Here is a 26,919-nt window from a genome sequence, read left to right on the forward strand (position 1 = left end):
GCATGTAAAGCACTGTAAGCAGATGGTTATCAAGGGTTGGAAAAGCCCAGGAAAACAGGAGACAGATAAGGGTTACATTTTTATTGTATTTTATGAAAATTATTGTTTTTTATTGTTTTTATTTTAACTTCTGAATTATTTATATTTAATCTAATGTCCTGTTTATATTTCTTTATTCTCTTTTCTGCCTCATTCTGATCTAGCTGCTGTAACAGTTGAATTTCCCCGATATGTGGATAAATACAGTTCTATCTGATCTATCTATCATCTATTGTTCATGTGGATCAGTAATAGGATCCATGTCACTGCACTCAAAATATTTTTTATTGACTTTATGTATTTCATTTCATATTACATTTCCATGTTACTGTATTACATAAGGTCAATATAAAGGGTCACTTTAATGTAGAATTTCCTATCATGTTAAGTTAATGTGAAAAAATCAGAGAGAGTGATATTATTAAATAAATAGTGTGTTTAATGTGTATATTTATGTAAAAGTTTAACATGATTTAATCATATCATTCTCAAGTTATTTTGATTTATTCGCAATAACTAGAAAACACTTCATTAAAAGTGAATCATTACATTGAATTTGTTTTTTAAAAGTTTCATGGAAAATGTATATGTAATTGAAATACTTAGAGTCTCTGTTTTAGACATAAATGTTTTTTTTTTTAGTGGATATAAATGAACGTTATAATTCAGTACAGCTGAGAGGTTGCACGAGCAATGAGAGGCCTGAAGGTAAGGGCCATGTTGAGTGTTGATCAGATACAGAGTTAATTGTGGCTGATATGGATGCAATGCTGTGAAATTTATACTGATATGGGTCATGTTATGATCCTGCTCTCCCCACTGAGATTAGTGAACATGTCAAGGTCACATGCCAAAATGACTACATCATTTGTCTTATCTAACTTCTCATATGATTACAAAGTACAAGTGGATTATTGTGGGTCGGAGGAGGGAGCCACCATTTCATAACTGAGGTGGACTACATTAACTGACTTGACAGGTAACACCAAATAACCAATGTTGGTCCTATATATCAGCCTATCTTTAAACAGCCTCTTTCACAGCAAGTCTTCATGAAGTGCCACCACAAGCATACACAACATAGCGATGTAACATAAGGAGCAGCTGCTATGTATAGACTGGAGTTACTGACTGCAGCTTTTGAAAGTAGGTCAAACTTTGGCAGCCTTACTCTGTGAGATTTTTAGATTTGCATTTACCTGCAGACGATAAATGTAACAGGTTGCTGATGTATGAACAGGATGCATCCCGTCCAGCAGAGCTGTTCTGCCTTAATAAGAATAACAGTAGCAATAATAATAACAACAGTAATACAAACATTGATATTATTATTATTAATATTAAAATTGAGTGATTTATTCACTTATTTTATAACAAACATACTATCCATGCAATGTATTATTTATTTCACAACTTTAGTTCAAATGTTTCCCAACTATGATGCTTCAGTAAAGAGCAGGCCTAGTCATGTTCTCATTCATTTAAATCTGTACTTATTCAAGTAACCTTTGAAATTAAATATCATGATTTATCTTGGATAAGATCATGGTCCCTCCCTGTTATAGAAGCTGTGGTCTTATTGTCATATTGTATATCACATTCACAAAGCCTGATTACTTTCTGATGAAAACTTTTTTTTGTTGAACATCATTCTATCAGTGTATTTTAAATTTTGAAAAACTAAAAGGTTTACGAAACATTGTAAAATTAATTTAGCTGTTCCTTCCTTCTTAATATTTTCATGTAGCGTATCTGTATCCACACTTTCACTTCATACAGTTTTAGTTGTGTTGGACATTATTTTGTGTTCGTTTACTGTTTTTTGTTGTTGTATTGTAATATCACTGTGGTGTTAATAAAGTTTTCTTTTAGTTGACTACTTCCGCCTATTCATCGCTCCCATTCAAAAGTATTTCCTGTTTCCTGCTGCATCAAGTAAATGGTGATACACACAAAACCGGAAGTAAATATATTACTCTTTACGTAGATAGTAGCTGACATTAAAGTCCACTATTATATAATACATTATATAATGGACTATATAGTCCGCTATTATATAATCCACTATATAATGGACTGTAAAGTGAGTACTAGTAAGTGAGTGGGTGATTTTGGACACAACCTGTTCAACTTTGAAATGTCATTGCAGAGTCATCACAACGGATTCTTTTGTTATTTGTCCAAAACTGTTCTTCTTGAATATTGTTAGATATTTGTTGTGCGTCTCCTGAAAACACTATAAATAAAGTTCCTCTGTCAACTTTGAAAATGCCACTTTTATATTTTTTGGCAAAAATAATTATTTTACTGTCAAAATAGTGTCCGATTAAATTCTGTTGACTGAATAATTGATCAGTATGGCTCCAACTGTATATATATATATATTTTGGTCCCAGATACTGTAATGCTGGTAATTTTATTTTGAAACAAAGTAACAGGAAGTACGTCATTGTGGCTCAACGCTTGACACTTCCTGTTTGTACTCGGCTGCTAGCTTAGCCTCGCACAGTGTCTGAATCGGTGTAGCACTCGTCTCTCCACCATGAACACGGTTCTGTCCAGAGCGAACTCTCTGTTCGCCTTCTCCCTGAGCGTCATGGCGGCTCTAACGTTTGGTTGTTTCGTCACCACTGCCTTCAAAGACAGAAGAGTTCCTGTGGACGTCCACGTCTCCAAAGTCATGCTGTAAGAGCGGCAGCCGTTAGCATGAAGCTGTTAGCACAACACTGCATGATGTGTACGGCGCTTGTATGTGTGCACACGGACGTGTTCGTTTCTTGTTCGGGGTCTGATGCTGTGCTGGTGTGACGCGACGCTGCAGCAGCCTGTCCCAGTGTGAACCTGTGCGACCTGAGAGCAGCTCACACAGGGATGGATCACACTGAACATCTCACAGCTGCTGGCGGAGGCACGACCCACAGGAAGAAGAATTACAGGAAGTGTGGGAGAGACCGAGAGCTGCCATTCTAATTGTCTCTTATGACAGGAGTCAGTGTCTGATTGGACAGTGCTCCTTTCCCTGTTGTGGCAGTGGTAGGCATCGTAGTTTAAGACTGAACACGGTTTGAAAACCACCTTCAAACCTGTGAAACCTTTACTCAGTCAAACACACACTCACAATTTCAGTTCTCTGTCCAGATCAGGTTTCGTTCATGACGCCACATTTACACTTGTTCCGATTTGGATTTGTGAGATAAGGGCTGAAACAAACTGCCCTGTTTACACTGATATAATCAACATCTCTAAACCTTTTCACTACGTTTGTGATTTAAATGCAAATCTCGCTTAGCTCTGATGGATGTAAACATGGTTCCAAACTGTGTCAAGCCTTTAACTCCAACCTCAACAATCCTAAGGGGGGCAGCAGTGACTTTAGAGTCAAAGAATTGAAACATTGAGACGAATGTTCACGTCCAGACAACTAAAGGAGCATGGCCATGTATGAGTTTCTCTAATCCCAGCCATTTCATGTCACGTGTTCTCCAGCAGCTCTCTGCCGTCAGTTCTCTTTTCAGAATGTCTGGTGCTGTTTCCTCCATCATCCCTCATCTCCCTTCTCCCTTCTCTCTCTCTCTTGAACAGGAAGAACGTTGATGACTTCACAGGACCCAGGGAGCGCAGTGACCTGGGTTTCCTCACCTTTGACCTCTCAGCTAATATCCTTTAGACCCCTCAGAGATGTTTGGACTGTGATACCTATCAATGTTAAGGCTCAGAATGTTCCATCGGCGTGATTCTTATATTCTTGAAACACTTACATTCTCTCTGTCCATCCATATACTGATCTCTGGTCCTTTCAGAATCTGTTTCCAGAATATCCAGACTGAGTGACATTTTTCCTTTGAACTATTTCACTGAGGTCCATAACAAGTAAATACATCTGTGTGTTGTATAATGACAATGTCAGTTAGGTACTGCTGGTGTGGTGATGGTGTCTGTGATGGTGGTCATGGTTTCTTAACTTTGCTACATCTGCAGCCAATTTTCGACTGGAACGTGAAACAGCTGTTTCTTTATCTGTCTGCCGAGTATGCCTCAAAGAGTAATGTAAGTGCTATGTAACACACGCACGCACATAGAGAGACAGAAGTGGACTTATGAGCAGACCAGATGTTCTTCATATTAGGGCTGAAATGATTAGTTGAATAATATTTTAAATGAAAATTAATTTTGATAGTTTTGTACGCTTGAATAGACAATACTATACAATTATCTATGATACACCATGACTAATGTTGTAATGTGATGGGCCTGTTGCAGTGTTTTTCAAACGATTATTTGGAAAATGATAATCATTCATCATGAATACATTTTATTTGTCCAGAAAGTTCGAAATTTAAAGTTAAAAACATATGTCCAACAATAAAAAGCCAACATACAAGAGTAAACCAAAGCAGCATTAAGCCCTTAAGAACTAAAAACCTAAACCATAAATAAAATGTACATCTTTATTAAGTGGATTTATGGAGAGATGGTTACAGGCGGTGGGGGGAAAGGCGCGATGAGAAAACAATCAGTATATTTTAGACATTAAGGCTCAAGAGTAAACCATTGAAATAGTTCTTATATTCCTGGAACCCTGAACACATCATACATATACTGACATTTACTCTTAGATGAAAATATCTCGACACTGCTTGGTTCCAGACCTTGTAAAGTTTAAAGAGATAAATATTAGATAGTGAGACAAAACACTAGAGATTTTCATATTATTTTGGATCATTTTAAAATTGTGGCAGGATGAGACTTCCACTCTGCTCCCCAGAAAACACATAACGGACACAACTTGTCCAACATTAGTGGTTCCATCAGTCTATTAACAGACACTGTCAATGTCAGTGGGCTGTCATGTAACCTGAAAGACACTTATCTCTGTGTGTGTGTGTGTGTCAGTCTCTGAATCAGGTGGTGCTTTGGGATAAGATCGTCCTTCGAGGTGAAAACACCAAGCTGAACCTCAGAGACATGAAGTCTAAATACTTCTTCTTTGACGATGGGAACGGACTCAGGTTAGAAATTCGCACGTACACACACACCTCTGTAAATGTATTGTTAATGGCAAGCTACCCATTAGGTTTTGCTATTTCCCGCATCACCATTAATAACTAGTAACACTTCAGCACTCCATAGCTTTTCCTAATCCTGATTAAAACCTGGTGCTCATGTCTATCTCGTCTCCAGAGGCAACAAGAACATCACTCTGTCACTGTCATGGAATGTTGTTCCCAATGCTGGAATCCTGCCTCTTGTCGCTGGAAGTGGACACGTCAGCCTCCCCTTCCCAGAGACATACGAGACCACCAAGAGCTATTAGACTCACACACACATACAAACACATCCATCCAAACACACACACTCACACACATGAAACAAGAGCATTCAGGAGCAGACTGATGACTAACACACAATACACTGGTTTTTCTTAAATTAATGTTTGGTTTGTAATAAAAGTTGAGATTGGAACATGACTGTCTTTGTGAGGATTTTTTAAATAACAAATGCAAGTAAAATGTTGATAAAGGGTAATTTAATCTAAAATAAAAAGCAGATGATCTCACCTACCTACACGCAGACATGTCTGAAATCAGCTGTGAAAGAATGTGTAGAACTCTTGTTTATACTCATGTTAAAACCAAATTCAGTCCTACGGAGCGGGTTCAAGATGCTTTAATAGTCAGTGTAAAGTTTGGAACATGTGACGTGTCCAGAATCTTTCATATAACTTGACTCTGACATTAATCAATCAAATTTTATTTGTATAGCCCACATTCACAAATAACAATTCTTCTCATAGGGCTTTAACATGGTGTGACATCCTCTGTCCTTAACCTCAACAAGAGTAGGGAAAAACTACTAAAAACCCTTTTAACAGGTAAAAATATGTAGAAACCTCAGAGAGCCACATTAATAGCAGCTCAGTTCAGGATTTGATCTTTCCATCGACGCTGACATGTTTTTTCACCTGCTACACATCAAGGAAAATGTTTTTGTGAAATAAAAGCAGATCAATTAGAGATAAATATATTCTCTGAAGCGATGAGGGGAAAGGCAGCTCATGATTTCTCCCAAGAATTATAATTTTGAATTGGTTTGATTCAGACCCTTTGAAACAACCTGCACACTGAATCTTTGCTGAGTGTCAAAGTGCTCGGAGCTGTGGCGCTGGATTCATGCTCTGCCCAGCCTGGGAGTCACTGCTGCTCTGATGAATAAAGACCTGGATACAGTATGGTCCCACTTGTACGTCCTAACTTGAGTGTGATGGTTGTTTTTCTCAGCACTGATCGGGATTGGCTCCCTTCTCTCAAAGGATAAGTCATATAGATGTTGGACTGTTGGACATTTTAATCTGTTTTCACAAAGTGTTAGAAAAAAAATGTACAAGTACAATATCAAATGCCTGATTGGTACACAAAATTACTGAAACAAATAAACCTAATATATACATGACTTCACTGTACACACACAGGTTATGTACCACAACTGCCACTTTGGTTCATTCCAGTCAACAAAAATAGATTCACTTTTATTTTTTCCAATATTGTTTTTCTTCCAAAAATAGTCAACACAAGCAGCGCTCCCTCTGTTGTACAGTACATTCTAGATATGATAGAGCATGTGGACCTTAGAAGAGTCACAAAAATATTTTCAGTGATTCAAGACGTTCTAAAGGAATATAACAAAAAAAATTAGGTGTTTGTAGTTTTGTCCTTTCAGAAGATTGGTTCAGTTTGAGCCTAGCTTCGCACAAAGATTAGACGCAAAGGGTAAACAGTAAAAAACACAACTCTAAAGATGTTGTTTATAGGCTGCTCCAGGAAATCCTGATTTTAGGAGCAATTTAGTTTTGGTTCTTAATTATCTATCATGTCAAGTCCGATGATTCTTTCAGCAAACAGCAGCTTTGGTGGTCTTCACCTTCTGAAGAACAAAACACTCAAAACTGAGAATATTAAAAAAATGATTTGAAGAAGCACTTTTTCTACACTCCACTCCAGTGGAAACTTGTGTCCGTGTGTTTGCTTTAGTCCAGGCGCTGGATGAGCTTCTCCTCCATCATACAGTAGAGGGCGATGTGAGACAGATCGGAGATAAAGGCGTCACACACTCGTCTGCTGACACTCTTACAGCCTCTGAGATCCAGCAGATTCAGAGAGGTGAGACGCTTCAGGTAGGACAGACAGCCGTCTGTCAACTCGCTACAGCCTGGAGAGAAAGAGACAAACAGACGGAGTCAGGGAGTGCTCGGATCATTTTACACTATGTTCACATTGATAGTGTTACACTTGACTGACAGTCAGAACTGTGCTATCTTTGTGTATTTGTAATGCTTGTGAATTTGTATTACTACAAAGTAAATGATTTGACCAGGATAAAATGATATAAAGCTCCTGCAGCTGAGTTTCCCTACTGTACTCGACTCCTCACTTTAATTTCAACCTAGAGAGTCACATTTTACATGAGTTAGGCAAGAGAAATAGAGATGATATAAAAAAAATCAATAGATTGATAAAAAAAAAAAATCATAGCTAGAAGCCACTTCTGAGGGTGTATTGTTTTTCTGTTTGCTGTTGACTCCACCTTAAAGCTTTGTTTTGAATAATGTCTTCAGTTAAATAATGTAAGTGTGTAATTTACATAAGGACACCCACCTGCCAGTGTGAGCTCAGTGAGGTTGTTGCGTGTGTGTGTCCCGGCTGCTGCCAGCAGAGCAATGGACGGGTCTGTGATGTCTTTGCAGTGAGCCAGGTCCAACCTCTCCAGCTGAGGCATGTGGCGCTGCAGCAGTCTCAGAGTAGAGTCACTGATGTCCAGACCCGACAGACGCAGCGTCACCATGTTCCGTAGTCTGCTGCGAGAGCATTCTGAACCAGGAGGAGAGACGAAGACAGGGTCAATGTGGAGGTTACAGGCTGTGTTCTGAGGCACTTTGGCACAGTCACATCTAGGGTTGCAAAGGGGCGGAAAGTTTCCGGTAAATTTCCGGAAACTTTCCATGGGAAGTTAAGCTCGGGAATTTTGGGAATTTTGAAAAAAACTATGCAAATTAAACGCTGAGCAATAAAAACATCATTCAAAACTCTATTTTAAAGATGTATGGAACGTTGAATTTCAACCCTCCACTTTGCATTCTTCCATCACATGCACAGATAACTCCCAGCATGCTTCACTCTACAGCAGGGCTATTGAGGCCTGCTGTAGTGTGAAGGACTAGTCAGGTAAGTTTCGATAATATCACTGGGGAAAATATATTAGCATGCTGATTGAGGATTGTTCATCTGTTCATCTAGCCTATTTCCATTCATTTATCAATCAATTGTAAAATATGTTTACAGATGATTTCAATAGTTTGGCTAACTATTTATATCTCTGGCATTGCATTAGTGTTTTTTTACAAACTTTTTTCTCATCTTATTCTACAGAACAATGCCACGTGCACTCTCTCATGTGTGGAGACATTTCACCCCATCCAATGTAGAAGGAAAGGCTGTGTACATTAGCAAATACTGTGCAAAGACCTATGTTAAGAATGACACAACGATGCAGAAGCATATAGTCAAGTGCCCAAAGTTTCCTCAGGGCTCAAATCAGCCTATGACAAAACAAAATGTTTATATTTATGTCTGTATATGACAAGGTAAATACAGTTAGTATAAATTACCCACAACATTTCCAGTTTATTCCTGTTAATTCCTGCTAATTCACATTAATTCCCGTATATTCCAGTACATTCCCGTATATTCCTGTTAATTCCCATGGAAAGTTTCCAACTTTGAATATTCCCGGAATTTTGCAACCCTAGTCACATCACACTTTTGATATTTTGGTGGCCAGGCTCTGGTCTGGTGTCTGTGTGGTACACTTGGAGACAGGGTGGGCTCATGAAGAATTCATCATCATGCATTACAATACAAAAATAAGGTGAGGTGTTAAAGCACACAATGGTCACCGTGGCTCCAGAAATCCTATTTGCACTGTTTCCTTTTTTATTATTTGGCTAAAATAAATAATATCAAAATTGAATCAATCGATCAATTTAGATTTTTAAATATTGGGGTGGCTGTTGCTAACCAGAGGGTTTGATCCCAGTCTTCCTCATTCCAAATGCGGAAATGTCCTTCGGCAAGACACTGAACCCCAGAATTGCCCCTTGTCATGACATAGAGAAAGTGCTGCACTGTATGAATGTGTGTGAACGCATGAATAAGGAGCTGTACTGTAAAGCGCTTTGGGTGGTCATTAAGACTACAAAGCTATATAAATACAGACCATTATAAAGTATAGATTGATTATATCTTGAGCATACAGCTGCAACATAAAATATGAAGAGTGAAAAGGTCTGAATACTTCCCAAATAGACTCTGCGGGGGGGTTGTGTTAGATTGTGACAGACGGGGTACATCATTACTTTCATTCGCTGTAAGCATCTCCGTCTGTCATGGTGCACTGAAAGTTTGCTACTGACCGGGTGGCAAGATGATCTCTTTAATCTGGGCGTCTTTAAGGCCTTCACACCAGCGCAGGTCCAGCAGCCGCAGGTAAGGCAGAGTGGGAGAGACCAACGCTGAGACACATGACCACGACAGACCGGTCACCCTCAACTCCCTCAGACCTGTAACATTTTTAAAACAGATCGGAGGATCAGGTGTGATAAGACATGTAGAAACTGCATGAGCTGTGTGTGTGTGTGTGTGTGTGTGTGTGTGTGTGTGTGTGTGTGTGTACCTGGGAGCCTGGTGAGCAGACAGTTGAGCTGTCTTTTGGCCAGGGGGGTCCAGGACAGGTCAAGAGAGGTGGGCTGGCGTTTGACGATACCCGCCAGGGCCTGATTACTGAGCGGGCTGCAGCGGCTCACATCCAAGTGACTCCACAGACGCTTGTCACAGCTCCTGCACAGGACAAAGACAAACAACGGTGTCACGGCTCAGACTCTTGTCTTTCAGGTGCGGACAAGGTCAGAGACATCCACACACAGTGCTCGTTGATGTGTTTCCTCTGCAGGATAGAAGTGTGACGTACCACTTGTACCAGGCCTTACACACAGTCATGCAGGCCAGCAGCTCAGCTCTGGTCAAGTATCTGAACACAGACACCCAAACCTCCTTCTCCCCGCCTCTCTCATTACCCTCGTCCTTAAAGGACAGCACGGACAGCAGGGACGGAGGAGACTGGAAGGAGGATGCAGCAACTTCCTGATCTTCTGAAGACGATGCTGAGCAATCTCTAGTCCCTCTGTCGCCATGGTTACCCCGCAGACGTTGCCTAAGAGATAACAAAATATAAAATGGGGTTTGGATTAATAATGTCACATGCATTTTGCACATGCAAACAAGACGGAAAATGGAAAAGATGTGGAAAATATTATCAAAAAGACAAAGGTTTCACAGTACATGGTGTTCAGTGCAGTTGGTCATTAGTCACAGAATGAATGGTCTCATTTCGGGACTGTACATTCAAAGAAGCTACTGCCTATCGTGTTCTGTCTGTACAATTAATACAAATAATATTAAAGTAAAAATATGGTCAGGTTCAATTTCCCAATTCACACATGTCACAACAAACTTATACATTAAGCTTGTGGTGCGACTATGATGCCCCAGCTATATTCCCCAGACATGAGGAAACATTTGTTCCCACTAAATTAACACTATTGCATTATGAAAAAAAACTGTGTCTTAACTCACATTTGATTGTCACTAACTAACATCTTGTAACATGGGTAGAAGAATGCGATCCAGTGTTAAGCTCTACCTGCCAGGTCCCTTTAGTGTTCCGCTGTCAGCCGTAGTGTCAGTGCCCTTGAGTCGGGACGGTTTGGACAGAGCCGTCTTCCTCTGGATGAAGCCCTGCTGACCTCCAGCCCCCAGCGCTGCCGACCTCGGACCCATGGCCGCTTCAAGCTTCGGAACTATCGAGCCTGAGCATTTTGACAGTTTAGTTATGGAACATGAATATATTATTCACCTTATATGGTATTTATTATAATCTAAGAGGTCTTACCAGATTGTCTCTTGGCCTTGTGGGGGCGCTGCAGGGTGACAGTCAAGTAGGACCCACTCAGCAGGTCATCATTGAGATCAGACACCAGGAGGACCGGGGGTTCTGGGTCTGAATCCCAGCGCCCATCCTCATCCCCATCGTCATCTTCCTCATCATCTTCCAGCGTGTCCATATCCTCCTCCTCAGGGTCAAACTCCTGCCCCTCACTGTCCTCATTCTCATCTTCATCGTATTCAGTCCTGCGCCTCCTCCTATGTCTGCGAAGTTGTTGTTCTTTCACTCCATCTTCACTGTCCTCCTCTTCGTCCTCTTCTTCATCATCATCATCATCATCGTCGTCATCATCGTCATCATCGTCGTCGTCGTCGTCATCGTCGTCGTCATCGTCTGACTCGTCCGAATCATCTCCTCTTCGCTGCATCCTGGAGCCCCCCCGCAGCCTCACCCCTCGTCCCCTCCGCCCACTCTCCTTCATGTTCATGCCTCGCTTTAGCTTGAGGAGGGAGGAGCCAGAAGTCACAAGGCCTCTGTTTCCTTTTTGGGCTGAGCCTCCTCTCAGCAGACCTCTCCTGTTGGGGACAAACCCCCTCCTGGAAGAGTGGCCCCCCCCTCGAGCATGGAGCATCATTTTTCTCCTCTGAGAGGCTACAGAGACAGCAAGATGGGGGGGATATGGTCAGAATTATGTTATTTACCACAATCACAACAACATATATCTTTTAACGTCAAATTGAAGTTTAAATATTGTTGTGTTATCGTAGAGACATTGTTTAGGGCCCGAGCACTGACATCAAAGCTCAGTAAGTGAGGCCCTATTGAAATTGTAAGGATTATTATTATTATTATTCAGGCAAATGAATTGGCTTTTTGAGGGGTTTAACATGCTCAAATTCTTACCAAAATTTGCAGAAAGTTAGAAAGTGGTGAAAATTTACATATTCTGAAGGAATTTTCAATGGGCGTCGCAAAATGGCTCAGCGGTGCCCCCCGAGACCCCCGGAACGTGTTCACATTGACCGATCTTCACAAAAATCGATACACAGGTGTTTCATGACCAGACAAACAAAAAAGTCTGGAGGTGCAATGGGAAATACACCAAATTTAAACAATACTACGATAATACTGATAAACGTGTCAACTTTGGAATAAACCATTTCATTTCTATCTGTGATATGTCACCAACAGCAAGTGATAGCCAGTGGAAAGGTGTTTCAGGCTCATTTTCTAAGACAGACAAACCTTCATCGTCGTCATCACTGGCAGAGTCATCTCCATCCTGGCTGTGTCTCTGTCTTCGGTAAATCTTGGCCATTCGAGCGTCCAGGAGGGAGGAAGATTTGCGCTTCTGGAGATACAAGGATAGAGGGAAAAAATAAAAGATGATGTGTGGGCAGGATGTACAGAGAAAAACTGACACACAAATAAGATTTTAGACCTTCAATCAAGAGGGAACTCAAAATGTTTAGTAGAAAACCAAATGAAAAACTTACCAATGAATGGCCTTCAACTCTGTCACCTTTAGACTGCTGGAGGAAGAGGAACGAAAATATCAGAAACTGAATTTCAAGAAGCTATTTTCCAATGGGAAATAGCTGATGTATGAAAGTGCCACTCAGGGGATGGACATTTAGTGGAGCTTGCACAGTGCTGTGTGTGGTCTGTAAATAAACCGGTCTGACTCTCCTGCAAATGTAAATCTACACACGGCATCACTTGTAACGCAACTATAGTATGGTGGCAAAGAGCAACTCATTGACTACAGATTTAAGTGTTCTGAATTGAAATCAAGTTGATCAACAAAAAACACAATATTCATCTTCAATCTTCAGCACACATCACAACATATTTAGGTCCTTTTTTATGTACATTGTATAACATGGAACCTAAAATTGAAGTTGTACAGCAAGACAACGCTGATAAGGTCAGAATTAGACACTTTGCTTCTGAACGTGACTGTGGTCACAGAAAAGTCTAACATCATGCTTGTTTATCATGTGGCAGTTGAAACCTCTGTACTGGGAGACTTTTTAACTTAGAATTGATACAAAAACAAGAACACCCAGTAAGCAGCAGATCTGTGTTGATGAGAGTGGTCGGAGGAGAATATGCTGCAGTAAATCAGACCACTCTTTGCAACTGTGGACGGCAGAAAAGAGTTCAAGTGTTGGCCCAACATACCGGAAAACTCTAATTTAAAAGTTAATAAAGCGGGACACTGGATACCAGCTTCTCAACACCCTATGTGACACTGAACAACTGATGTGATTTTTAAACTCTCAAGAGCAAAGTTATCAGATGTAATGAAAACCACTTATTGTAAGTCAAGTAACCAAACTGAAAAATCAGCACAAAACTTTACAGCATACACAGTCCAGATTCTAAGAATTTAGACACGTACAGGTGTTTTGTACTCATCCACTGAGTTTTCATGTATTTGACAATCTGCATCCAGCTGCTTCCATCAGCATTGGACACCACCAATAAATAGAATTTCAGTGAAGCCATAGGAGGAACTGGCTTTGGTCTGGAGCGGTTGCTTTTTTTGCCTTTTTACTTCAACTTTCTGTCACCTTGACAGAGGTTTGTTTTTGGTTCATCAGTCCATAGAACTCTGTTTGAGAACTGCTTGAGGTTTACCAGGCGTTTGCAATTTTGCTGAAAATCGGAGGTTCCAGTCATTAAATCTTCTCTTGGTAACTGACGAGAGCTGCTTTCAGACATGCACTGAACTCATGTTCAAAGGAGCCTATGGGAGAACATAGCAGGAGATTTTTAGCAGGATCCAAGTCGAGCAAATGGATGTGTTGATGACACAAGATGTGACAGATGAAAAAATTTGATTTTAAAAAGGCTGTAGAAGACTGAGACTACGATGTCAAGAGAGCTTTTGGTCATACAGGTCGACATCTGTGTTAATGTCAACACAAACCTGTGGAATTAACCGTTAGCCCCTGTGTAACGCTGGGTTCCCACCGGACGCGTGAGCGCAGCACCATCCGCCTGGCTGTTCACACCGGATATGCATTTCTCCGGGCCGGTCAGCCAGCGATTCTGCTTTCTCCGCTTGTTGTTGTATGCAACCAGTTCAATGTAGGGGTTCTGGGGTAAATGATGATGGTCTTCATAGCCCCCCCACCCCTCTCTTTCTCTCGTCAGATGGGGACATTAATCATGCGGGGGGAAAAATCTGGGAAATTGAAATTCCAGGACAACAGAAGGGGAATCCAAAGTATGAGATGCATATGTGATCATTTATATCATATTAAATATGTAATTTATATCGAAATAGGCTTGACGCCGAAACCATCGGTGCACAAGGCGTCCTCTGCACTGCACGGCGCATCACAGCCGATGTGATCAGCACAATTGAGTAACAGGGGGGGGGGGGGGGGGGGGGCAGCATTTCTTGGCGCTGCGCTGCCTTTGCGCGTCCGGTGTGAACCCGGGTCAGCCTGCAGCATCACCCTTCTCCTGAACGCTCTGGAGATTTCTGTGCTGCTGTAGAAACTGGCCAATCTGTTACTAGCTGTATCTCTTATCACTTCTTTCGATGGTGTCAAACTACTACAGACCAGTTTACTCTAGTATTCATTCTACTACACTACATCTGTATTTGTTTTACAAACTTGATGTGCTGCGGCACAGATCCTCAAGAAAAAAGAAAGTGTAAGTGACTGCATGCTGTGTTAAAATGATCAAAAAAACCTTGTAAGAGGGAAAAAAGTTGTAAAATATTTGGCAACACAGCATCCAGAAATGAGCCAATATAAAAATCCTTTAGAAAATATGTTGATGGTGAAACAGCACTGAGACCAACCTGAGCTGAAGGCAGCTTCACAATGAATAAAGCTGACAGTCTGAGAGAAGATCCACTACCTCTGTGTAGACTAGAGCCCTTTTCCAACATGAACTCTGGAGGATGTCAGCAGGATTGGGTCCGAGCTTTCTCCTGAGTTTGCCTCTTACACTGAACAACACAGCCGGAGTTTCTCTCTCATCAACAAAGAATTCTCCTGAGAATTCACGTGAGGGGTGGTGCCACGTTTTCATCCTGAGATATTTGTTTTCTTCTTTCATTTTTGCAACTGTTGCGATTATTTACTAGGAGGCTGGCCAGAGAAACCCTGCAGAAAGTCCGTAGGCTCTCACCTGGACATTTGCGTTCTCACACCAAGCCCCTCAAGAGAATGTCGGGAGGTTCTCCGGAGCTCAGCGCATGTGTGAAAGCAGCTTATAAAAACAGAACAAGTTTCTCTTACTGTGATTATGTCAAGATCACAGCCAAAATAACATCAAGAGTTGTGTCTCTTCTCTTGAAAAGGATGGAAAGAAAAATAGGGGTGTGGATATACACAGAGTAGGCGGCACCTCTCACCAGTCTCGAGCTGAGTGGCTGAGAAGGCAGAGGGGCCGCCACCAATAGAAGTGATGCTGAGGAGGAGGAAGAGCAGGAAGGAAGAGGAGAAGGGAAGAAGCCACAGCGAACCACCTCCCCATCCTGCTGAGAACCCACAGGACCCCCTATGGTAGCAGAGGGCCCGGGGCCCAGCCGGAGGACCAGGGGGCCATGGGGGCGGATGTGCTGCTGGTGGCTGGCAGCCAACGATTCATCGCTGCCTGATGACTGATGGAGTTAAATTAAATTTTAAGAAAGTAACCACAAAAAAAAAGACAAAAAAAGACAAAAAAAAGGGAATAATGGAAACAAACAGACAAGAGACACAATACCCATTAGCTTTGACACACCACGGCTGAGTGTGAGAATGCTGGGTTGATAGACCGCAAGTGTTTGCAAACACACTCAGAAGCCTGACTGCAGGTGTGTGTTTTAGATACAAGGGTGGGTGTGTGTGTGTGTGCGTGTGTATGTTTGTGTGTGTGTGTTTGTGTGAGAAAGAGAGAGAGCGACACCATGTACCTCTGGGTCAGTGATTCCTTGGACACACTTTGGGCACTCCCAACAACTTGGCAGGTCTTTGTTCACCAGTCCTTCACCCTGAACCTTCAGAGGCAGATGAAACAGAAGATCAGACAAGAGGAAGAAACATACCCCAATACCCACAACAGATCACATCCAGTGCTGTTATCCCCCATTTGTATGCTAGGGATTGGTTATCATCAGAATCAACTACTGGCGGTTAATGCGAAGAGCTGGTAACAGCCCGTCGTCACTCCAAGAAAATGTGAATCCCTGCTCTTACATTTCACCATTGCTGTTCCTTTTTCTCTAACTATGCAACAAACTGTAAATCGACCACCTGCTTCTGTTTGTACATGAGTAATGTACGTGAATGGTCATGTGACAGGTGTGTTAGTATGGACAGAGATTATTTCTAATATGGACACACTTCAGTCAGCAGGGACTGTTGTACTGACTGCTCTCTTTAGCGAGAAGGAAATGTGACACTAGTCTTCATTTGGAAACAGTATAGAAACCAGGTACCAGAAAAAAATATTAAGTGGAATTTCCCACATTGTGGCAAACAAAGCAGCATTTTCTTCCTGGAAAAACCATGGAAAGCACAAGAAAACCCCTTTGCACATCTTGTCAGTGACAGATGCTTTGTAGAAAAGTAAATGGACCAAACGTTATTGAAAGACATACTGCCTTACTTACAGTTATGTATTTATTTGTGATGCTTTGGTGTAACAGGCAAATAGTGTCAGTCACCTACGTGGACAATACTGTGTTTAGTAGCCATCATAAATACATCCTAAATTGCAAGTACGAGTCTGTGCAGTGTGTCTTTAGTCATGTTGTGTAATTTGCCATTGTGTTTTCCCATTTGTCTTTTAAAAAGGAAATAAGGGCCGATTTTGGATGTGTATGAGTCTGTTGTACCGAGAGACAGGCAGGATGGACGATCTGGGCACAGTTGGAACACTCCATCAGGATGAGAGAGGGATCTCCACTTTCCTCTTGATTGGGTTCCTTGCAGATCTCACACACTGCAGACAGGGGGAGGCCCGGCTGGAGATAACAGACGGGACGTTACAAAAGCACATGTATAAATTAAGAAATAGAGAAATCACTGTTACTTACAGAAAGACACTGACGTAGCACACAGGTCTGCTTGAGTTTCCCTGGTCCTCCAAACTTCTTCATATCTCGGCAGAAGTTACAGTCTCCACATTCTGGTCTCATACAGGCCTCACAGCGCTTACACCTGCAGATACAGAAAAACATTCAGAATTTGAGAATAGAGCAGGAGATCCTCCAGATGAGTGACCTTGAGCGAGTAGGCGTGTTGATGACATTTAGCATGCGATAGACGTAAAAAAACGGAACAAATGTCTAAGGATGAACAGGAGGAAGACGAAAGAAAGACAACGAGGGTGATAAGGGCCAATGCCGGTGTCAATGTACTATAAACAATAACACATTGTCTTTGAAACAGCTGCCTTCCACATCACCCCTGACCTGAACGCTCCAGAGATATCCACTTTGTTGTGAACGTGTCTGATCAGAGAACCAGCTCTTTGTTAATGTGTCAAAGACAAACTCTGGAGAAAGTCCAGACCCAATTCAGCGGACATTCTGAGGAATTCATTTTTAAAAAGGGCTATAATAGGTTTCCCAGACACACAAGCACACACATCTTGTAACCTACCTGACCCTACGTCGTCTCAGCACAGACATTGAAGAGGCTGGTTTCTGTGGTCGTGGGATGATGGGTGTGGTGACCAGTTTAGGACGAGGCGGTGGTGTCGGAGGAGGAGGCGGCGGCTGGTACCATGATGGCTGAGGGAGAAAAGGAAAGAAGAAACAATGGCTGAGGTCAATGAAAAGAGGACAAGAACAATAACCAGTTATTCTCAAGATAAGGTTTATTTGATAAATTATCAAACTCTGCAAGTAAACAAAAATGGGTTTTCCCACAAATAATGGTTGTGTTAGCTTTTTAACAAGTATTAGCCCCCCCTCAGAAAAACAGGTATATTAATTGTACTAAATAGCAAGATTATGTGAATGTTAATTTTGCTGTTGCAAATGGAAAATTATGACTATATGTTTGTCAACCACCCATGACTAAGACAAGACAGTGGTGTCATTGCACACTAACTGTGATGATATCAAGAATATTGTTGACAAGTAATTATGATACAAATGCAGTTTATAGCTAAATAATACATAACACATCTTCATTGATGAAAAAAGAGGAACGAATTTACAGACATTTCTAAAACACAGAAAAAAGTCCAGTTGCCCATGACATAGCACTTCTACATTGATTAGATTAGATTCAACTTTATTGTCATTGCACAAGTACATATGCAACGAAATGCAGTTTAGCGTCTAACCAGAAGTGCAAGAAAAAGGCAGTAAAAGTGCAGAGTATCGTGCATATTAAAGTGAAAATGTAATAAATAAGATCTGTACAGTAGAAATATATATGGAATATTACAGTATTAACAGGAATTGTAAGATATAAGGACGATGAATACACTATGAGCAGGATAAAAATATAAATGTATATAAATGTGAATACACTATAGGCGGGATAATACAGTAATAAAAAACAAATCATCACTACAAATATGCTGCTTGTCTAAAAGCGAGTTCTGCTTACCCGCTTTGGCCACTTGACAATGGGTTTCCCTGTGTAGGACAGTTTGGAATTATCATTGGCATGTTCTTTCAGAAGTGCCTGCAGGACAGCAGAGACAAGAGAGGGGGAGCAGTGGAGAATCATTATTAACAGGATTAAAATCAAGAAGAAATGAATTGTATTACACACACACACACTCGCAGTACAGCCATACCTTAATGTGTGTAATGAGTGCAGGGGCATTGTGTATCCCAGCTGGGACACACTTTTTGTTGGAGGGCAGAGACTCCAGTTTACCCAGCAGGTTCCAGAGCCCCTCCAGTTCAAAGGGAGTCAGATACATTTTGGCTGCAGGTTTGTCAGACTGCTGCTCTGAAGGCTCTTCATCACTGTCCCCTCCCACCACCTCTTCCTCCTTCACCTGCTCAACAGCCAGATCTGGGATTGGCGGCTTGTTCAGACCTGACGAAAGAAAGGAGGTACACATTCTATTTACAACCAATCTACACAAACAACCTACCACAAAAAAAAACGTATCCATACAGGGCATCGACACAGTATGTGCGATGTGTTCATACCAATGCCCAACGAGTGTTTCTGAAACTCTGGTGTGAGGTAGGAGGTCCTGGTCAGGCTGAACACGTAACGCTCCAACACATACCAGCACATCTCATAGAAGAAGGGGTAACGGAACTTCCCTGGAACCTGCAGGAGAAAAAAAGAGGACCATTAATCACCAGCCACTTGCTGTCGTTTACACCTTACAGGGTTTCTGCACCTACCCGCGTTCGGTCCTCTATGTTACAGATGTTAAGTTGCGTAGGGATGTTGAAGCTGTGCAGGAAGTTCCCTCCAAACACCATAGAGTCCACAGGGGTGTAGACAGCATGAACCCAACCTGAGTACAACATGCACATACGTTTCTGTCACATTCCTGTAATCATTCAGCATGAAGTGAGTTCACTGTGTGTTTATCTGCGTGTGTGTGTGTGTGTGAGTGTGTGTGTGTGTGCGTGTGTGTGTGTGTGTGTGCGTGTGTGTGTGTGTGTGTGTGTGTGTGTGTGTGTGAGACCTGAGGGTATGATGAAGGTGCAGCCCTGTGTGAGCTCAATCCTTTGGCAGTCAGACGCCCGGTCACCCAGAAAAATGTCTCCCTGTTTCCCTGACAGCACCCAGTTCTCATAGAGCTCCAGGTTCGGAGGGGTGGGGGGGAAGAGCCAGAACACCTAAACACACATTCAAACACAGTTGCAGTTATATACACACTCTCTCCACCAGTTCCCATGATTGAACATTTCAGTTTTTGTACTAAGCAGAACAGAAACATTTATCCCATCTCGTTCTTGACTGCACATTTATTCAAACGTGTACAACACATGTTGCATGCATGTTTTCAGTTAGCAAAGTTTGAATCAGAAACTATGAGGCTGTAAAAGAGGGTACAGTGTTTCACAAATACAGATAGAGCCCCTTGTGGCCCACAGGACACACCTTGCTTCCTCTCAGTATGTGATACCACACTGAAGTCCCTCCAAAGTCAATGTGAAAGTCTGTGTAGCAGCCCTCCACACTCATCAGACAGTATCTGCACAGACACAAGAACAACAGGAAATTAACATTCACATGTCCAGGCCATTAAATTAGTTATTTTATTTAGGGAGATTTAGTTTCTTGTAGTAGTAAGGAATTTCTCCAGCTACATCCGGAGAGATTTGACTGAAGAGGGAGGACTTACTTTTGTACTTTGGGGTACTGCATGTCATTGATAGAGTTCGTGGACTCCCTCTGTCTCTCCTTCAGGTGACGAGGCCACATCTTGTCCACCCAGTCAATCAGATCCACCTACAAACACACACAGACATATTCACTGCAGTGCTGACATGCTTCAGTTTGCATGGGTGTCTTCATGAAGTATGTGGACGTACTGTGGTCGGTCTCTTGACCAGGTTCTCCAGCTTGGTGTGGCTGAACTCCAGGCTGATGACATTATAGATCTTCTCTCTCTGACACGGAGGGGTCTCATAGTAACGTGCCCACTGGGCCATGGACATCTCGGTCCCCTTCTGAGTGCTCACGTCCATCACGTCAATCATACGTCTGCTACCTGAGATGGGGTAGAGTGGTTAGTGACAGCTAGTCCGTTTTGTCATGTCCACGTCATATCAATTTGATATTGAAATTTAACAAAGTCAATGTTGTTAAATGAAATGAACTTCCCAATGAATTTCCAGTGGAAACTCTTTTAGTTTGGGATATACTGACTGTTGGTCTGACAAACTGAAAATGATTCTTATCGTTACATTCATCACGATCAAATTATTCATCAGTAAATTATTACAATATATAATACTGTAGTGAAATGTCAAGTTACAGTCTCTCTGCTCAGGTAAATGTCTAATTCAAACACTGAACCTGAGACTTGAAGGAGCATCTGATTGATTTAAAGAACAGAAACGTTGTGTGTGAAGTCTTACCGACAAACAGCTTGACGTCATTGACACTGAAGTCAGGATCAGGCATCCTACAGAACAACAAGATGATATTCAACATATTACGGGGATCATATGGATAAGTAGTGGAATGGATGTAGAGGAGTAGAGAGGAGGAGAAAAATTCCTACATGATTCCCAGTCCATCAGGCTTCTCAAAGATGATTGGGTCCCTAAGACCACATCTCTGGACGAACTCATATGACAAGTCTAAGAAATGCATAAACAAAACACCAAGTTTGTATTTGTTATTTCATTCAACAGTGACTTTGATACTTCACTAGTTTTGATCATTGGCAGAAACTCAAACTGGTGGTGGTGACTGGCTAACACTGCACACATGATGGTACAGTACATGACACATTTCTAACTTCAATGATACGTGTGTCAGTCAAAGGGAAGCAAGAACCAGCCATGTCATCGAGTCATCAAGTCTTACTCAATTACTGTATATGAAGTCTGACACTGACAGGTGAGGCCCTATTGAAATTGTAAGGATTATTATTATTCAGGCAAATGAATTGGCTTCTTGAGGGCTTTAACATGCTCAAATTCTTACCAAAATTTGCAGAAAGTTAGAAAGTGGTGAAAATGTACGTATTCTGAAGGAATTTTCTTCACAAAATCGATACACAGGTGTATCATGACCAGACAAACAAAAAAGTCTGGAGGTGCAGTTGGGAAAAACACCACAGGAAGCCTGCTATTTTGCATTTAGTGGCCATTTTGGCCATAGTCCACATTTTTACTTTGATGTACTTACAGGGCTTACATCGGCTCAACTTCAAATTGAGATGAGTGTCATCACAACAAGATGGAGAAACAAAGTTATTCACAGATCGATTTTTCGTCACACGGTGTGACCGTGGCATGGCGTGCGTCAAAGTTAGCTTACATTCCAATAAAACACGATGTTCTGTAACGCGGACATACATGGACGATGAATCCTTTGATGCTGAGCCGTAATCAAACAACTCCACTCCTGCAGTGACAGTAGTCATAGATCAAAGGAATCTTGATGTCTTGTTAGGGCCCGAGCACCTCCGGTGGGAGGCCCTATTGAAATTGTATTATTCAGAGCGTAGTGAAAGGGCTTTTTGAGGGCTTTCCCATGCTCAAAAACTTTCTAGAGTTTGCAGTAAATTAGAAAGTGGTGAAAATTGACGTATTCTGAAGTAATTTGAAATGGCCGTTGCAAAATACCTCAACAGCGCCACCTATGGAAAAGCCCCTCATTTAGCATTCACCGCTCCACACTAAAATGAGGACCGTGGTGTATCATGACCAGATGCACAAAAAAGTCTCTCAGTTCATTATGAAAAACGCAACAGGAAGCCCGCCATTTTGGATTTAGTGGCCATTTTGGCCATATTCCACATTTTTACTTTGATGTACTTGTCGTAGAGTTTTCATCAAATCAACTTATAATTTAGACTAGTGTCATCACAACAAGATGGAGATCTAAAGTTATCAAAAGATCAACTTTTCGTCAGAGCGTGTGACCGTAGCCTGGCGTCAAAGTTTGATTAAACGCCATCAAAACACGAGCGTCTGTATCTCGGACATATTTGGTTCAATCAAGTCCAAACTAGACACATAAGACAAGAGTCGCGACCTGAAGACAAATATGAAGAAATCTTGACTGAAAATCACAGCGCCCCCTGGTGGCAGCAGGAAATGTCTTGTTTTTTGTACGTCTTACACTTGGAAGTATTTCTCCTCATCCACTTTGCGCAACCATGTCAAACTGTGGCGAATGGGTCTCAAGGGATTGATAATGAAGATATAAGATTACTGTGACTTTTCATCAAACGCCATATTAATGGCGTGGCATCAAAGTTCATCAACTCGCCATGACACACAAAATCACTGTAACTTCCATGTTCAAGCTTCAACTTCCCTCAAACTACATGTGTGTAGCAACAGCCCCCCCCCCCCCCCCCCCCCCGAAGACATTCACATGGTTTTAAGGAATGGACTTTGCAAAATCACTCACTAACTGCAATTCCTTGGGCCCTCAAAAATACACAAGCTAAATGTGAAGTCAATAAATAATGGATAGATAAACTCCCTGGTCTTACTCCTGTTGTAAGGCCACTGATGATGTTAAACTCTGTCACATTTTAATTAATAAACAACATCTCTCTAAAAAGGTAAAAGTCTTTATTTTCTTACTTAAGAAGCCATGTACCATATACAAATACAAAGTTAACTGCTCGCTCACCTTTTCCCTCCATGCGCATGATCCTGTCAGAGGTGAACCTCTGACTGGTGACTTTCTCCTCCAAGTCAAACATCCTCCTTCCGTCAATCTCCTCATCTGAAATACCATCGTCATGGTAACGTCGCCGGGTACCCGCTCGCTAAGAAGGTGGGGGGAAAAGGGTGGATGGGTTAAAAAAAATTAAGAAGCACAGTAAAGATAAGGAGAGAGAGAAAATAAAGAAAACTCCCAAAAACCAGGACCAAAATGTCAATTAAACCAACTCTACTTCCCAAAACAACATGGAGGAGATCACAGTTGAATTTTATGCCTAACTGGATATTCCTCTGATCCTGAGAACACTCAGACAGCAGTCTTTTCAAAATAATCACTGCATAATAAACAAGGGAGAAATGGGAAAAACCAAATAAGAAATTTAAACCATGTGTTCAGCTTTGACCATCAAGAAGCTTAAAAGGGACCAGAGTTGAACATTTGTAGACAAAACCAGAACACACATGTAGCTTATATCAGCAGATGCCATCTTCTTTTCCATTTTATAACATATTTTCCTTTAAACTGACTTGTAGAAACATATCTTCACATTACTTTCAAACATTTGCATTAACTGGCAGAGAGAAAAGAGCATCATGTGCGAGCTTCACATCATGGAAGGTGACACAAAGGCCCTATTCTGATCAGAGCCCGACTGATGCAGATACTGATATAAGGCATATAAGGAATATGATATATCGACCCATATTTATATTTAAAAAACATCCACAAATCCAAAGATATTGTTTTTATAAGACAAAGGTTCCCTCTCTTATTGTCCGATGCTATTTTTATCCATAGATATCTATCTTAATTCAAAATTTTAAATAATATATCAGCACTTAAACATATAACAAGACATCCGTTCCAGAAAATATGTCCCCAAACAGAGAAATGGACAGACACGGCTCAACAAGCATATCAAATGTAACATCTGACTCATAAAATTAGCGGGAACTTAAACCTGTTTGAAAAGAGATGGTGTAAGTGATCTTTCTACTATGAAATGGTCTACAATTAATTGGAATTTCTGGATTATGATGCTCCATGACGGTAATTTAGGGGAGCACCACCTTACCTAAAGTAAGGCATTGGGTGTGTGTGTTATTTTTACACATACATACATGGGTGAGATGCATTGAGTGATGTGATGACAATAAAAATGTAAAATAATAACATGTTTTTTGTGCAGCTTGTAAAAGACTATTAAGAATACACAATGTGGTTTCAGAAAATACCCTGCTCTATATATTGAAAACACATAAAATTTTAGTCTCGAGAAAGAAACAAAACCATCTATTTTCCTGTTAACGTGTGAAAATTAATTTATTTTATGAATATACTTTTATATTTCCTCATTCTTTTGTGGTTACACCACTTGACATGTTAAGGCTTTAAAGCTTGCCTTCTGTAAAAAAACAAAAAACAAATTCAAATATCATTCCAAACGTCATGAAACAAATATAAATATAAAATGGATATATTAGCAAACCTGATACATGCTTTAAAAACAAGTTTTGAAACATTAATTATATTCGATATAATATCAATTAAATGGTTTTTTTGAGGGGGAATAATTTCTACAAAGAAATGTAAGGTCCCAACATTTTACAGTAACAAATATACTCGTCTCTACTCTGTACCTACCTCATGAATGCGCCCGGCTCATAAAAGTAATAAGTCGTATTAAAGGACACTAATTCAGATATAAAAAAAATCTTGCAAGAAAGGGGCGATATAAGATATATCTGTACATCAGAGCCTGTCATTGTTTGTGTATGTTGCCAAGACATTAACAGATCTATAATCGTGCACATGGTAAAGAGGTAAACATACACACAGAGACCCTGTCTTGTATACAACATGATCTCAGTTGGTGACCTCGCCCGCGCTAGCAGAGGGAGGCTCTTTAAACTCACCAGTCTTTTGCTGTGCCGGGGCTTGGAGTCATCCATCATCACTGGGAAACTGTGTGCAACCAGTCGGAGCTTTTTAAACGAGGAGCATTAAAGCAGAGCCATCGGTCTAACAGTGAGCTGTGGCTGCGCGCCACATGGCTCCGGTGGAAAGTAAACAAGCGGCAGGAAGGCGTGTGTGTGTGAATCCAGTGAGAGACACTTACTACACGAAACAACACTCACTTCAACACAAACAGGACCAACTCTTTGTTTTACTCGCATTGTATGAGAGGGCAACACTCTCTGCTTGTGTGTGTGCAGGAACATGGAAGTTCACACTCATCGCTTCCAGTCTAACATTGCTTTACTCTCACTGGCCGGACGTTTGATGAACTAAATAGGAGAGGTTACTATTAGTCCCCGTTTCATTTAAAAAGGCTACTCACACAAAGTTATTATTCTCATAGCATCCTGCCTGTGTGAATACTGGAGCTTTGTTCCCTCTCTTCTCCACTCCAAACCGTGTCCTGCTGCTGTTAGCTTTCTGTTAGCGTCCTGCTTATTAAAGGCCAACTCAACATGACCTGAAGTTATATTAAAATATCCACATTCACATATTTCTTATATCCTGCGAGAAAGGGCGCACATTGTTGCAGCTGGTACAACTGGCACAGTGTGAAGTTAGAGCGGACTCCGAACAGCGGCCATTTTCCATCCCAGCACGAACCATCCCCATGTCCCTCCCACAAAGGTACATTGCACCAATCATGGATAGGTAGGCGTCACATTCATTGGTCTGTACCAGTGTCACTCACGCGAAAGACTTGTAAGCTCTGATTGGACAAGAGAAGCCAGGAGGCGTATAGAGGAGATAGCAAGCAACCAATAACAGCACGGTTACAAACCATCTCGCAGCTTATTGGTAAATATGTCCCCAGGACGTTAATCAGTGGACGAAGACACGATCAGTCAAGAGAAGCAGCCAATCCGCCAATGATACAACACAGTAAAGACCAACCCACCAACCATTATAACTAGTCATCCCTCAGAAATAAGCTGAATTGCTTTAAAATAACTCGATGACCATATCTTACCCCCATTTTAACGAAGGTCCCCCCGCTGCCACCCGCAGGCTCTGATCTGATGCGTGAGGCGTCTTCTAGGTCTCGTAGTTTCCCATCGACCGGCTCACAGCGCAGCGACACGTTTTGTTGCCTTCACCTCAATGAGGAAGTGCCCGGAGCTCCATAGATGGAGGCGCACTTCCAGCCAGCAGCTCTGGATTGGCTGACAAATGTTGCATGGCTTCTGTGATTGGTGGAAGTGAGCTATCGCTCAACAGCGCAACTTGAAGACGGCGAGCGAGAAGAAATAAGACGATCTGACGCGCACTGCAAGCGCAACTAAATGTGAATGATCAGTTTCATAAGAAGAATAAATAAAACATCCAGTTTATTTATGGAGACAGGTAGACAGAGCTAAAAAATAATTATCAATAGAATAACTTCCGCTAAGTACTGCTACAAAGGCTATAAATACAGAAAGAGAAGAATACAATCACACTATTTGTAATCAGCAAGTGGCCACTGCTGATTATCCATGGTTCACCATGAACAGTCCTTCCTAATTTCCAAACTATAATTATTGTAATTATAGTAATACGATTTTATGGTCATTATGATTTG

General features: G+C 41.4%; 2 protein-coding genes across 5 annotated transcripts; one reads left to right on the forward strand and one right to left on the reverse strand.

The window, feature by feature from the left end:
- The first annotated feature begins 2,503 nt into the window (after positions 1-2,503).
- spcs3 (signal peptidase complex subunit 3) lies at positions 2,504-5,502 on the forward strand. The gene is made up of 5 exons (XM_061088782.1): positions 2,504-2,724; positions 3,622-3,695; positions 4,010-4,086; positions 4,933-5,048; positions 5,221-5,502. The coding sequence occupies exons 1-5, from the start codon at positions 2,582-2,584 to the stop codon at positions 5,351-5,353; spliced, it is 543 nt and encodes a 180-aa protein (XP_060944765.1). The 5' UTR covers positions 2,504-2,581; the 3' UTR covers positions 5,354-5,502.
- Positions 5,503-6,366: 864 nt separating this feature from the next.
- On the reverse strand, positions 6,367-26,445 carry kdm2aa (lysine (K)-specific demethylase 2Aa). 4 transcript variants are annotated; one of them, XM_061091200.1, is made up of 26 exons: positions 25,256-25,941; positions 23,304-23,442; positions 21,211-21,289; positions 21,065-21,111; positions 20,516-20,694; positions 20,326-20,432; positions 20,082-20,175; positions 19,663-19,816; positions 19,373-19,488; positions 19,169-19,295; positions 18,805-19,052; positions 18,612-18,689; positions 17,652-17,782; positions 17,084-17,207; positions 16,883-17,011; positions 15,959-16,042; positions 15,416-15,664; positions 12,531-12,566; positions 12,280-12,385; positions 11,041-11,685; positions 10,792-10,957; positions 10,060-10,302; positions 9,766-9,929; positions 9,506-9,652; positions 7,692-7,904; positions 6,367-7,245 (listed from the first exon to the last, which is right to left on the reverse strand). In XM_061091200.1, exons 1-26 carry the CDS (start codon positions 25,292-25,294, stop codon positions 7,064-7,066), a joined length of 4,026 nt encoding a protein of 1,341 aa, XP_060947183.1. In that variant the 5' UTR covers positions 25,295-25,941; the 3' UTR covers positions 6,367-7,063. The 4 variants fall into 4 exon arrangements, with proteins under 4 accessions (XP_060947183.1, XP_060947208.1, XP_060947199.1 ...); XM_061091225.1 differs by lacking the exons at positions 15,416-15,664; positions 25,256-25,941 and adding an exon at positions 26,329-26,445; XM_061091216.1 differs by lacking the exon at positions 15,416-15,664 and having other exon boundaries at positions 12,531-12,563.
- Positions 26,446-26,919: the final 474 nt, after the last annotated feature.

This window comes from Limanda limanda, chromosome 2 (genome assembly GCF_963576545.1).
Source record: "Limanda limanda chromosome 2, fLimLim1.1, whole genome shotgun sequence".
In the NCBI taxonomy this organism is placed as follows: domain Eukaryota; kingdom Metazoa; phylum Chordata; class Actinopteri; order Pleuronectiformes; family Pleuronectidae; genus Limanda; species Limanda limanda.

What these genes read in the sequence shown, in the direction of transcription:
- spcs3 (XM_061088782.1), top strand. Translation starts at nt 2,582, where the DNA reads ATGAACACGGTTCTGTCCAGAGCGAACTCTCTGTTCGCCTTCTCCCTG. An exon ending in CACGTCTCCAAAGTCATGCT is followed by an intron (nt 2,725 to 3,621) that starts GTAAGAGCGGCA and finishes TCTCTTGAACAG; the next exon opens with GAAGAACGTTGATGACTTCA. An exon ending in AGTATGCCTCAAAGAGTAAT is followed by an intron (nt 4,087 to 4,932) that starts GTAAGTGCTATG and finishes TGTGTGTGTCAG; the next exon opens with TCTCTGAATCAGGTGGTGCT.
- kdm2aa (XM_061091200.1), bottom strand. Translation starts at nt 25,294, where the DNA reads ATGATGGATGACTCCAAGCCCCGGCACAGCAAAAGACTG. An exon ending in CAGTACCCCAAAGTACAAAA is followed by an intron (nt 20,176 to 20,325) that starts GTAAGTCCTCCC and finishes GTGTCTGTGCAG; the next exon opens with ATACTGTCTGATGAGTGTGG. An exon ending in AGAGATCATCTTGCCACCCG is followed by an intron (nt 7,905 to 9,505) that starts GTCAGTAGCAAA and finishes CTCCTGGTTCAG; the next exon opens with AATGCTCTCGCAGCAGACTA.